Below are 12,867 nucleotides of genomic sequence, written 5' to 3'. Positions count from 1 at the left end.
AGTTCCTTTAAAACCCAGAGACAAACCACCCCTTAATTCATGCACTACTAAGAAGGTGAATCTGCCTTTTAAAATCCAAAGGAAGCCATTAAACCAGGTTGGTAACCATTGTGACTCATAATAAGCTTTCTTCTGTAAAAAAATGAGTCAGAACGACTTTCCAGGAAGTTTGGTTACTTTAATTAGCCACCTCTTTCTTCTTGCCCTTAAACACATGCAGTAATTTGAAGATCACCTAAGTATTGATGCTACCAGCCAGGAGCCCTGAAGTGAAAGATCTACTGGTGGTGGTAAAGTTCCAGACATCACGGGCTCCTTGGAGCTGAACAGGCACCTGTGCAGAATCCTTTCCTAAATGGTGAAGGGAGCAAACCAACTTTCCGGGCTGACGCACTGGCCTGAGTAAAGCGGGGAATGAGCCAGAAGTACTCAGCAGCGAAGCCCATCTGTATATTCCAGAATCTTAATGACGGTCACAGCTGCCATGTGCCAAGCACTGTTCTAAGGAATTGAGACACCATCTCAAATAACTCTCAACCCACTCTCTAAGTTGGGCATTAATTTTCCCCTTTTACAAAAAGGACAAGGATAAATTTTCAGGTCATGCAGCCAGTAAGCAGTGGAGCTGCAAATTTTATCCCAGGTCTGTTTGATTCTAGATCCATACTCTTCAAAGGTCATCCGTTCCTACCTCCTAGGGAGGCAAAGTGGCTGGTCTAAGGTCATGTATTGAATTGGCGGTAGCCCTGGATAAGAGACAGATTCTGAAGGTCTTAGCCAATGTCTGGATTCTTTCTCTCTTAACCTACTTTATATATAGCTCCCAGATAGGAAGTCAGAATTTGCTCAGATTGACCGTAACACACTAACCCTCCTAAGCCCCAACAGGATCTGAACTCCCTCCCTTTCCTGGCTCCTCTTTCAGGGTTCTGTGTGGCTCATTCTCACTCCTAACACTATTACCCTGACTTGGTCACAGTAACAGAACACCAGTGCAAGTTGGTTAGGTGTGGTCTTCTTCCCATGTGGACACTCCCTTAGCTGTGTCCCCACACACCTGGGCAATGGGCCCCAGGTAAACAGAGTTGGCTCCAGTCAGCCTGCTTCCAGAAAAGGGCAATCCAGCTTCTCTGGATCACGGCACCTGGGCTGATTTTTCTATAGGGAAGGGTGTCAGTGTGGGGACTGTGTCTATCACTCTGTAGCTGAACTAAGTTTAAAGTCTTGCTCAGGTATTTGAGATAAAAGGGAATCTTCTTCTCAACTGGGAAGAACAGGTGCCCCTCTCCACAGACCCTTAGTAAAAGATACTCTGCTAAATAATCAATTGAAACATAAGTGTGACCGGCCCACATTCTCCTTGGTCTAGCTGCCTCTGTACATATGCACAGCAAACTAGAAAGATTGTAGTTTGATGTGTATTGCTACCTGTGCAAGGAAACACTGTTTCAGTATTAAACTGGGAAGCAGAAAAGTTTATGGCAAATGCATACTGTGGATGCCCTCCCCACCAAGACCCCCAATTATCTTGTCCCTGACAAGAATCTTATAGCTTCAAGAATGGAACTAGACTGCTCTAAAAGATTTGAAAAAGATTTTAGCTCTGGGGGACATTGATTCTCTTCCACTTCTAATTTCTATGTCTCTAATGATCCAGATGAAAGACTAATTGAGGTCTGGTTGGAATGCTATTAAAGTTATTTGGTGGTGTTACAATTTATACTCATCTTTAAGTTCTTTTTAATTATATGGAGCTTTCAAAGCAAGGCTTGGACTATGGAGGTAAAAATAGAGAGCTATGAAACTTTCTTTTTTAATTCTTCTTTGTTCCTCTCACCTTTTTTTGACATGGTCCAGCCTCAAACTCCTAGGCTCAAGGAATCCTCTCACCTTGGCCTGCTGACTAGCTGGGACTACTGACATCCTTTCTCTTCTTTACAAAGCAAAGTCATCTCCAGGCACCAAGTCTTCCTCTCTGAGCCTATTTGCCACCCACATGCACATTATTTGGAAGAGAAACATTTGTACACAGGCCTCTTTGGTTAGTGCCTTAAGGAGCACTATCGAGGTATCTGGGGCTAAAAGGCCCTGGTTCCCATCTAAGAAAGACAAGTTCTGCCTCTGCCAGTCACAGCAGTTGGGAACACAGCTGCTCCCGCACCTTTTTGGTTTTGTTCTGTTTTAAAGTATCTCGTCTCTTCCTAGCCTAGTTCCAGAGGTTTTGTTCCACTGAGGACCAATATCTACTGTTCAAAGGCTCCAGAATCATATCCCATGTCCTCAGGGAATTCACTTAGTTCCTAAGACCTAGCTTTAGGGTCTGGTTGGCTGAAAGACCAAGCGAGAAGAGATACCAGTTGTTCAACAATTCCCAACAACTCTCTTCCCCCCACCCGCTGCATTCCTGCTCCATCCCCTAGAAGAGAAGATCCTTACCTGGCTCCACCTGGCTGAGAGTGTTGCGAGCATCCGTGGAATCAGCTACATCCCCACTCATCTTGATATCTGCAGGGAAAACACAACTGATTTTAATAACAGGTCACAATTTTTCTTGCTATGACATATGTGGCTTTAACTAAATAGCAAAGATGAATGTGTAATTACAACAACCATCAGACTTTCAAATTCCTGATTCCCGAACATACAACCATTAGAATATTCATAAGCTTGGGGGCATGGATCCCCTCCTCCCATGCTCGCCTCCTCTCCTTGCCTTTCTCTTCCCCTTTCCCCGGTGCCACTGCAGGGTCTCTCACCTTTTGCATCATTCATGGCCACTTGCTTCTATCACCAGGACTCAGTTGGTAAAAATTTAACAAGGGGGTGGAGGGGACACTTCCCATTTCCAACACTCGTTTCCTTTGGGATCTGAGGAATTTATTTTATTTTTAAATAGTGAAAGAATTATCCCTCCCCGCCCGCCTCCCCAGCTCTGTTTCCCTTAATAACCCCATCCTGGAAGGTAAGAGTGCCCTTAAACCAAGGTTCGCCCTTCTCACCTTTCTTCCCAGGTCCTGCCTGGGTTCTCTGGTCTCAGAGGTCAGCCCACTGTCTGGGGATCAAGCCCTAGCTCCTGTGTTGTTCTCCTTGGAGACCCTGTCCTTTGGGGATCCTTACCTTCTCTCCTACTCCTTCAACTGGCTCAGTGAGAAAGGGATGGCAGCGGGTCAGTGCCCCACAGAAAGAGAATACCTACACCAAGCCCCTGGCTCAGTCCCCGAGTCCTGCTGGTCCAGCATCTCTGCCCTGCTTCATTTCAATAAATTAAACATTTACCCTTAACAGACAGCTGCCACCACCTATGTGGGAGGCCCCTAAGTCTCCTCTTGGGGTTAGCAGGGGGAAGAAAAGAGGCAACTTTGAACCAACTCACTCTCTCTCTGCTCCTCTCCTTATTAAACCACCCAAAGACTGAAGCCTTAAAGACAGAAGAATATTTTATTCAAATCATGTTGACCCCCGCCCTCCCTCTTCTCTGGGGCAGCACTTTAACTCTTTCGAACCAGATAAAGTCTTGGTGAGCCAATTTGCATACTTGGCTCCTCAGCCAATCCCAGTCAAGCAGCCTGTCTTAATTTGCATCAGGTAATCAGGCAGTTGGCAGTCTGGATGCCCAGGTCTGGAGATGATCAGGATGAGGAAAAAGGGTAGACCTGTGCCCCAGGGAAAGAGGGGAGAAAACCTACTTTTTCTTTTTTGTGTGTGTGAGGAATACTGTGTGTGGCTCCGGCCGAGGTGTACACCACCTCCGGAGCGTGGCAGTTTCAATGCCAAAACAAGCCAGAGATGGGGGACCCAAAGATTTAGAGCCTAGAATACCCCAGAAGTAGGGGAGAAAGTAAGGAGTCACTGTGGTTTAAGGAATTTTTCAAGACCAGCCAAATTGAGGGAAGACTCCAAGGTAAACACTCAGAGCTCCATGGAACCCTCCCCAGACAACCTGCACTGCACTCTGTGGTCAGTCACAGAGCTCTAAGGAAGACCTGCCACCTTACCCCACCCCGCCACCTCCTAGTGCATGGCATTTGGGGAGGTATTTCTTGAGCCTCACCTCGATCCGCCCTGCTGCAGTCTCAAACTCTCTGTATAGTTTGCCACGCATGAATATGCAGAATAACTACTGTGGACCACCCAGACACGTTTGCAAAGGGCTTCTGCTGCCACTGGCCTTCTGTTCCAATGGAGAAATGGGCTCCCCTGTCCCACCCATTAAGTACTATCCACCTGGAGCTGGGCATTGCCTAACGCAGATCTGCTCAGCTCATACTTCACCGTGAGGGTTCTTCAACAGTGCTGAGAAGTGGCCCTGAGTCAGAGACTAATGGAAAGGTGCAGAGGAAGTTCCCCCCACTGGTGGTTTCAATTTGCTTCATCAGCACCAGGATTCAGGGCATGGGATTTGGCATCAGACAAACCTGGATTAATCTCAGTGCCATCACTAACTAGCTGGGGGACCCTAGCCACATATTCGAATGTGAATTTTCTCACCTGAAAATGAGAATAATGATACACACTTCCCAGGGTTTTTGTGAGGATTAAATGAAATACTGAATGAAAACTGCCAGGGAAAGAGTTCAGGCACAAAGTAAGCACCTAACAAATGAACTAATTAAACAGACATGTAGGCTTAGGTGCTAGTCCCCTTCCCTTCCTGCCGCCTTCTCATGCCCCTCCGTTAATCCCTTGCCCCATTACAAGGAATAGCTTTGGTTTTCTGTCTCAGCCACCATTGTAATTTGTCCTTTATCTGGGAAACCATTAGGATTCTCCAAATTGTAACTTCATAGAAAAAGTGTTCATGAGGATAGGAAAAAGTTAAGAAGCAGTGATGCTGGGAGGACGACCAGAGTCTCTGAATCAACTGATTTCAAACTCCTGACATTTAAGAAGGTAATTCTTTAGCTAAACTGTAATCTTATGCCTAGAACCCAAATTCTCCTCCAACACCCATTCTCCACATCACCTTCATCAAATACACACAGAAGCTCTCATTCATGCTTTAAGTTAGCCTAAACTTTAGTCTTAATTATGCCTAAAAAATAACTTTTAAAGGCATCAACCCCCTCCCCTCCTCATCTGCCAGGATGCCTACTCATCTGATGTATTCATTATGGGAGCAACAAGGTGGCACTTCAGGATTGGAGGGGCAGGGTGAGATGACCTGTCAAGCCTCTTCTTGAGTCCCATAGGATGCGAAGACACTGAGAACCTGTTCCTGTTGGGTAGGAGGCTCAGGCTGATGGGTGGGACGAGCTTTTGGGTCTCAGCCTAAAAATGGGCCAACACCGAAACTCCCTGAGACGCTGTAACCCTTCACCTGTCGGACAGCACTTGCCAGGGGTGAGTGAGAGAGGTGTGGGGTGGGGCCAGGCTCCTCTGTGTTATCTCAGCCAGAGACTGAGTAGGCTCCTTGCCATCACTCCCTTCCCTGGGGAGGCTCAGCTGCTCTGTGTAAGAGCCCAGACACCAGCTGCAGACCCTCACCTGCCCTACTCAGCACCATCACACCCTGAAGTTAGTCTTGGCTTGTCCAGGAGCAGCCCCTCCTTAGACATCTGAACTCTCGGGAGGAAAGCTCGAGAGGCAGCGTTCCCCCCAGGCTGCAGGCTGAGGGTCCTGGACCTCCTGGGACCAGGCTACTCTGGGAAAGCAGAAGCCACCTCTCTCCTAGCATCCATCTTCATGTTCTTAGAAGGATGGGAGCTCCCTCTGGCTCCTTCCTCACATACCTGCTGATGGTGGCACTTCCACCGGGAGACTTCAAAGGACCCACCAGCCCCACTTCTGAGCCAGCCAAGGCTCCAACTCTCCACCAGAGGAGACTTCTCTCATTTCTTCTCAGTCCCACCATCAGGCCTTCGAACCCAAATGCTATTCCTGAGCTCCAACTGGCACCCGTCTGTGAGACTCAGCCTCTCTTTCCCAACCTTGGTGGGGAACAGCTCACAGTGAGGAGAAAGGCAGAGAAAGAGACACCTGGGGCAAAGCAGGTGTGCCCCCGCTAGCTGGCTTCCCACTGTTTTCCTTTGTCTCTTATCTGCCTCCCTAGCTGGCCGCCTCTGGCCTACTTTTCTGCCTGTGTTTTGTCAGGGAGCAGGGAGCCCTTCCTTGCCTCGGAGCCCCTGTGTCTTGTGACCTTCCGCCTGCTCAGGTCTTTGTGCTTCCAGGTGAGAGATGTTCTATAAAATATAAGGTGCGAAGGCTCCAGACAGACCTGAATCATGGCTCGTACCCAGGTTATCAGAGCAAGACAATAGGGTTGACTTGGCTGGCCCCAGTGCGAGTGGAGCCTTTAGAGTGGGGGACCTGGGAGCAAGCCTATGCTCTAGTTTGTGTGCTCCTGTTCCTCCTCCTTCCCCCATCCAAACTCCTCCAGTAAATCAATTAAGGAGGAGACCCCAAGGGCCCAGCCCCGGGAATTCACAGGGGAAGTGCTGGGAATCAAGGTCAGTAGGATATAGGATTACTGTGGCGGGGGAAAATGGGACTCAAAAGAGACCACATTTCCCAAAGAGGATCTTGGACTAAGGGACCCTAGAGAGGGACCCATAATGAGATATTCCATAGATGGAAGAGTGATCCTCCTTCACAGACCCCACAGCAGCGTGCGCACTGCAAGACCCTACAAAGAAGATCTTGAACCATAAAGGCCACCAGGAGGACCCAGCAAAGAGAGCTGTCCAATAGAGACCCAGTCAGAGAGAGGGGACAGAAAGTCCCAAACTCAGAGACCTCTGGAGGTGCCACTGAAGGGGAACCCTCAGACACTACAGAGGGGCCAAGACCCAGAAACTGCACAGGGAGGCCAGGTAGCCCTGAGCGGGGAGTGGGCTGGGGAGGGAACAGGCAAATGGAGAGAGATGAATTGGGGAATCTACCCCAGTTCTGTGGAGACCCCGCCTTGAGGAGTCGCCGCACCTGGGGTTGAGCTCAGTCCCCCCATGTGTTGGGAATCCCTGCTCACAGGGACGGGATGGAGAAGGTGTCTGGGCTTCTGAGAAGCATCAGCCAGGAGCTCACCCCCGGGAAGGCATAGGGGGCTCGGCCCTCTCTCCACCTCATCCTCTGGCGCTCTCTGCTCTCTGCTATATCCTCTGAGGCCCTGGGCTGCCTCCCTGCTGGGTCCCAACTGTCCCACCCCACCCCCCACTTCTGCAGAATGGGAGCCTCCAGCAGACAAGGAGGTGGAAAACCCCCAGGAAGTCTGTGATCTTGATGCTAAAAAACCTCCCATCCACTGCTAAGCCCACCTTTGTGAAGAGCCTTGCTCCCATTCAAACCCTGGCCTTCTCTGCGGGAAGTGAAGGGGAGAGCACCTACCCGGGACCTGCCCAAGGTATGCCCAGTTTAGAAACAGATTTTCCTCAGACTCTGGATGACACCCAGTTGGATGGTTTCTTCCGCCTCACCTAGCCCTTCTGGCACGTCCTGGGGAGCCACTCAGCGCCAACATCTCACTGCCAGCCTGCCTCTCACTCAGCCCTGCCAGGAAACAGCATCTGGGGAACTGGGCACTCAAGGTTCCTCCCTCCAGGCACTCACTGATGCTTGTTTTCAGGCTAGGGAGGCCTCAGACCTGCTCTGCTTCTTGGGGTGGGTCTGGAGAATTGCCTCCTCCCTACTCTGCCAGAAAGGAGACCAGGTAACAATATTTCCATCAACAGCCCCCAAATCCTAAAGAAAGATCACTGGGTCCTGCCCACTTTGACAGTAAGTTGCTAGGTTAGAAATGGCCGGGTCAGGTACTGCTTTCTTCACCTGTTCTTTGCTCAGGCCCTGTGACCTCCAGAAGGCCCACCCTAACTCCAAGTCCCAAGCCAAGCCCAACCTGGCTGCCTGGCAGCTCCTGCCTTAGCCCAGCTGTGGAAGGAGGAACAGCAAGGTGAATGGAGCGGCTGGGTTCACTCCATGCCCACCTCTCATTCATTCATGCAGGGAAGCCTGACTCCTGGCAAAGCATTTGCATCTCCTAGATTTCCACCCCTTAGGGAAGGAAGGCATGGGACGTGGAACCTAGAGGATGTGTCTGTCGCCATCCCCTCTCAAACACATGGGGTATGGCCCCTGCCCCAGGGGCCCCTCTGTAATTGCCCTACCTCACCCACTTCTCCTAAGCCCCCCAACCACATAAATGTCCGCTTTGCCTCAATTTCACACATATGCCCGGACACCAGCACCCGGCATGTGGACATACACATTTCCCTCACTTATGCACTCCCAGGTCCACACCCCTGACTGAGTGAGTGAACCACCCATCCCTGCAACCTCCTGAGACTATGACAGTTCAGCACACCGACGTCCCACACAACTGCCATTCCCCAGACCGGGGGCTTCGAAGCCCTCCCGCCCTCCACCAGCCCCCACCCTTTTTCTTTTCCAGGGTTTCTTATCCCAGATCCCCTCCCTTTAGTCCGCAAACACTGACCGGCGCCCACCCCAGGACAACCCGCTATCCACACCGCCCTCTCCTGGCCGCTGGGAAACAAGCCCCCCTCCCCGACCAGAACGCTGTCCCTCTCCTTCACCCCTGCCCACACGCAGTGACACCTGTCAGAGCTCATTCCCTCCGCCCCTCACCTGTGTGCATGGACTCCAGATTCACCATCCTGCCCCAGGCGGGGCCAAAGCCAGCGCCCCCCCAGGTCCCTCGCGACTGCCCCAGCCGGGCCCCCTGCGAAGCCAGGGTCTCCTTCCTCCAGCCCCCGGCCGCCGCCACCGCGGGAGCCGCTGCCGGAGCCGTCGCCGCCACTGTCGCGCGCTCCGCTGCTCCGGCCCGGGCAACACTCGGCGCCGCCAGGATTGCCACACTCCCCAGGTGAGCACGCGGCGCGGGGCGGGGGCCGCCGGCCACGCCCCCTGGCAGGAGCCCCGTGCCTGGCCCCGGGCCCATGCAAAGCAGCGATTTGCATACATGGAGCTGGCGACCTGGGGAGGGGGCCAGGGGTGCTGCCGGGGCGGGTCTCGATCCTGGGGAACACCTGCCTGCTCCAACCCGGCCTAGCAGCACCTCCTAACCGCGCCCGGAGTGGCGCGAACTCCTAGTCCTGCTCGCCCTTTTTAGGAAGCCCTGGCGTGTTCTCCAGCCTGAGCCCGAGCTTCCTTCTGGATAGATCCCGACGTGTAAGCTCTGCAAAGAAGCTGGAGTGTTTGGAGAAGTCGGGGATCTGCTGGAAAGAATTCGGTTTTGGAATCTCACCTCTCAACCGCTTACCAGCAGTGTGGCTGGGACACGGTTCTTCACCTCCCGGAGCTCATTTAACTCATCTGTAAAACAGTGCAGGTGCTAATCGGGTTCTCTATGAGGCTGAGCAAGTGGCCAAGCTCACCTAGCCCCCATGGCATCCTCATAGCATTGTGGGATTTAGAGGGGGTGCAGCTTATTATTAGCACAGTTTCCAGGTGCTTCCTGCTTGCCCCTCCCTGTCTCCTGCCCCAGGTCCCAGGTTGCTGTGAGGCTCTAGGAGAGGATGGATGTGGAAGTTACCAGTGCCCAGGCTTTTGGTGACAGCCACCTCCCACCTCCAGAGCTGGGAAGTGACTTGCTCAAAGGTGCACACTTCCCTAGTGACACAGCCTAGCTGGAATGAGGTCTCTGGACTCCCACTCCAGTGCTCATTGCAGCACCCACCATAGGCTCATCCCTTTCTCTTCCTCTCTTCAAGTCCCAGTAAGTGGTTCTGTCACCACAGGATGGCCTGCATGGAAGCCCAGACGGCTGTGTGCAGACAGGGGGGCAGAGCCTCGCTTTCCTTCCCAGACAGGACTCAAGAACATGTTTTCGCCTTAGTCCCACGGGCTACTCCCCATGCACAGAACAGGTTTTGGGCTTTCCTGCCTCTACACCTTGTTTACAGTGTCCTTTCCCCCTGGCACGCCCATCCCACCATGCACCCCAATCATTCCCACGATAACAACCAGCATTTCATGTGTTTTCACTGTGTGCCGAGCACTGGGGTGACCAGCACTTGAGGGGCATCTCTCCTGCCTTCAGTTCTTGTTTAGTCCTCAAAACCTGTACATTGTACTATGATTACTGCCATTTTACAGATGGGGAAAATGAGGCTTAGAGAGTTTAAGTTCCACGTTCTTTTTTTTTTTTTTTTTTTTTTTGAGACGGAGTCTTACTCTGTCACCCAGGCTGGAGTACAGTGGTGCGATCTCGGCTCACTGCAACCTCCCCCTCCTGGGTTCAAGCAATTCTCCTCAGCCCCTCGAGCAGCTGGGACTACAGGCGCGTGCCACCACACCCAGCTAATTTTTGTGTTTTTAGTAGAGATGGGGTTTCACCATGTTAGCCAGGATGCTCTCGACCTCCTGACCTCGTGATCTGCCCACCTCAGCCTCCCAAAGTGCTGGGATGACAGATGTGAGCCACTGTGCCCGGCCTAAGTTCCATGTTCTTAACAGCCTTCGTGGCAGGTTCTGAGGGCCTTTTCTTAGCTTACCTCCTGGTTGGTAACTGATCAACTGTTTCATTCTATTGCCCCCACCCCAGCACCTAGAACAGGGCTAGGCACACAACAGGTATCAGAAAGTGTTCTGTGGGTGCTAGAGGATTAGGGCCCAGAGGATTAGGAAGCATTTAAGTGCTTCTTCAGATCCACATACGCCACCCTCCCCAGTCAGGATGGACCACTCCCAGATGGACCTCCCCTCTCCATGCTCCTGAAAAGAAGGGAGGAGAGAAACTTCTTGTTTCTTCTGGATGAGGAAAGAGACCAGCAAGGGCTTATTGGACACCCAAGGGTGTGCCTCTCAGGACACTCAGCCTCTGTTCCTTCCTTCCCTCCTCTTCAACCCGCCCCCAGCTCCCATCCCCTTCCAGCCCTTTCTTCTCCTCCCCAACTCTAGGTTTGGCCTCTTCCCTGAAGTCCATTTCTTACCTACAACTGCGCTCACCTGCCACCATTCTGGAAAAATGCCTGCACACAGTTTATATACCCCTGTGTGCTTGTTATTTCCATATCTCGATTTGCATATTATTTGCATGGCCATGTGCACCGAGGGTCTCATTCTCTGACCACCTTATGTGGGGTCTGTTGCCCTTTTTCATGTGCAAAGTCACCTTTCTTCTCTGGGCTTTAGTTTTCCAAAAGTCAGAGAGGCCCATATTTGATAATTACGAAGGGCCTTCTAGCACCAGCAGTCTAGGATTCTGGGGTTCTGAGGGGAATGAGATGGAGTTCTTGTGGGGATTGGGGTGGGAACTGAGGCACGGATAGGACCTTGGAGGCTCACAGTTGGAGGCACAGCTTTGGGTTCCAAACTTGGGGTGTGGAGGTGGGAGGATGAACAGGTCAGAAGGGGCTGAGTGGGGACAGGACAGCAGATACTGCCTCGTATTCATTCATTTACTCATTCACTCAGTAAATATAGATTGAGTGCTTCCTACGTGCCAAGAGCTGTGCTCCATGCTGAACATACACCATCTTATTTTAGTCAGTGCCACTTTAGATGGAAGGTACAATTATTAGCCCTCTGTTACAGATGAGAAAACTGAGGTTCAGAGAAATAAATGCAGTTAGTAGACTACAGAGTTGGTATTTAGACCCAGGGCTGCTGACCCCAAAGCCAGTGATTTTAATCCTGCCCTCCAGTTTCTGAATCTAAGCTTCCCCTTCTCTTATCAGATAATGAGGTATAGGGAACCTAGATATCATTGAACCCCTCATTTGAGGGACCTGAGGCCCACAAGCAGGGGGACTTACCCTAGAAAACAGAACAAATACATGGTTCGCCAGAGACCTTTCTACTCTTTCTGTTCCTCCTTCATATGCCCTTCCTGATGCTTAGGAGGCTGGGGTGCCCTCCAAGTCCCACGTGTGTATGGGGGTGAGAACGGTCAGCAATCTTTATTCCTTCTCTCTCTCTGACTTGCTAACCGATCACTTCAGTTAGATGAGCTTGGAACACAGAAAAACTCCATCCCTCCCTCCTTTCCAGTTCTTGTAGTCTCCATGAAACCAGCTTTTTGAGCCCCAGGCTGGAGTGAGGTAGTGGGGAAAATGCCAACCCCCGTGAGCCTGATACTCCATGTGCCTGTTTAGCTTAGGAGAGGAAAAGCTGTGGGGAAGAGAGAGAGAGATAGGGGGTTGCCTGGAGGTTAGAAAGGAACAGAAGAAAGAAAGGGAAAAAGAAGCCAGGACAGGATATTTCTGTGCCTTTGGACATCAAAAGAGTTATATGCAAATAAAATGCAAATTAAATGCAAACCACCCTCCCTCCCTCCTTTACCCCACCTCTCTCAACAGCTGGAGGACTTTTTTCAGAGTAGCAGAAGCCTTACTCCGGGATGCTGTGGGTTTGAAACTGTCAACTCTGACCCCTCCCCAGGCCCTCCTGGGCCTCCTGGAGTGACATCTAACCCCCTTGGCTGCACCTCTAGGGAGTCACTAGCGCCCCAGGCTTCATTTCTGTTTGAACATATCATCAGCTTCTTTTGCTTCTAGGATAGAAGGTCCTAAGAGTCAAGCCTCCTTTCCAGACACAGCGGGTGGAAATGGTGCACAGGCCTGGGGAGGGTACTGTGTGGAGTGGGCCCGAGCCCCCTCTGCACCTCAGCAAAGAAAAGGGACCTTCTTGGCTGTAGACCCTGGGCTCACTCCCATTTCCTGTCCTGTCGGCTGGATTGAGTTGTCAGGGCTAGGAGAAGGGCGGAGAGCGAGGCGTCCTGGAAGGCCACCAAGGAACAAGTCCCTTCTAGCCCTTTCCTTCTGCCAGATGGGCCACAGGGCCCAGAGCGTGGGGGTACAGGAGGGGGTCAGCTCCCGGTCCTTGGATCCATCAAAGAGAATGGATCCCAACTCAGATTCCACATAAAAGCAGATGGAAGCGAGGGAGAGGCTAGGAAGGACTTCCAGGCCTGTT

The 12,867-nt window shown here is 51.6% G+C and overlaps 1 protein-coding gene across 2 annotated transcripts in view; it reads right to left on the bottom strand.

Annotated features, from left to right (window-relative positions):
* LOC105476350 (POU class 2 homeobox 3) overlaps positions 1 to 8,809 on the bottom strand; it is an 85,842-nt gene extending 77,033 nt beyond the window's left edge. The window contains exons 1-2 of one of the 2 annotated variants that reach the window (XM_011732194.2): positions 8,578 to 8,809; positions 2,437 to 2,505 (exon numbers count right to left, since the gene is read on the bottom strand). In XM_011732194.2, coding sequence (XP_011730496.2) covers positions 2,437 to 2,505; positions 8,578 to 8,605 — 97 coding nt within the window. In that variant the 5' untranslated portion in view covers positions 8,606 to 8,809. The remainder of the gene's footprint in view (positions 1 to 2,436; positions 2,506 to 8,577) is intronic. The other variant, XM_011732195.2, reaches the window with a different exon arrangement.
* Between the last annotated feature and the right edge of the window lie 4,058 nt (positions 8,810 to 12,867).

The sequence above is a fragment of the Macaca nemestrina genome, chromosome 12, assembly GCF_043159975.1.
Source record: "Macaca nemestrina isolate mMacNem1 chromosome 12, mMacNem.hap1, whole genome shotgun sequence".
NCBI lineage: Eukaryota > Metazoa > Chordata > Mammalia > Primates > Cercopithecidae > Macaca > Macaca nemestrina.
Note: the sequence above shows the minus strand (reverse complement) of the source record. Positions and strands in the feature narration are given on the sequence as shown.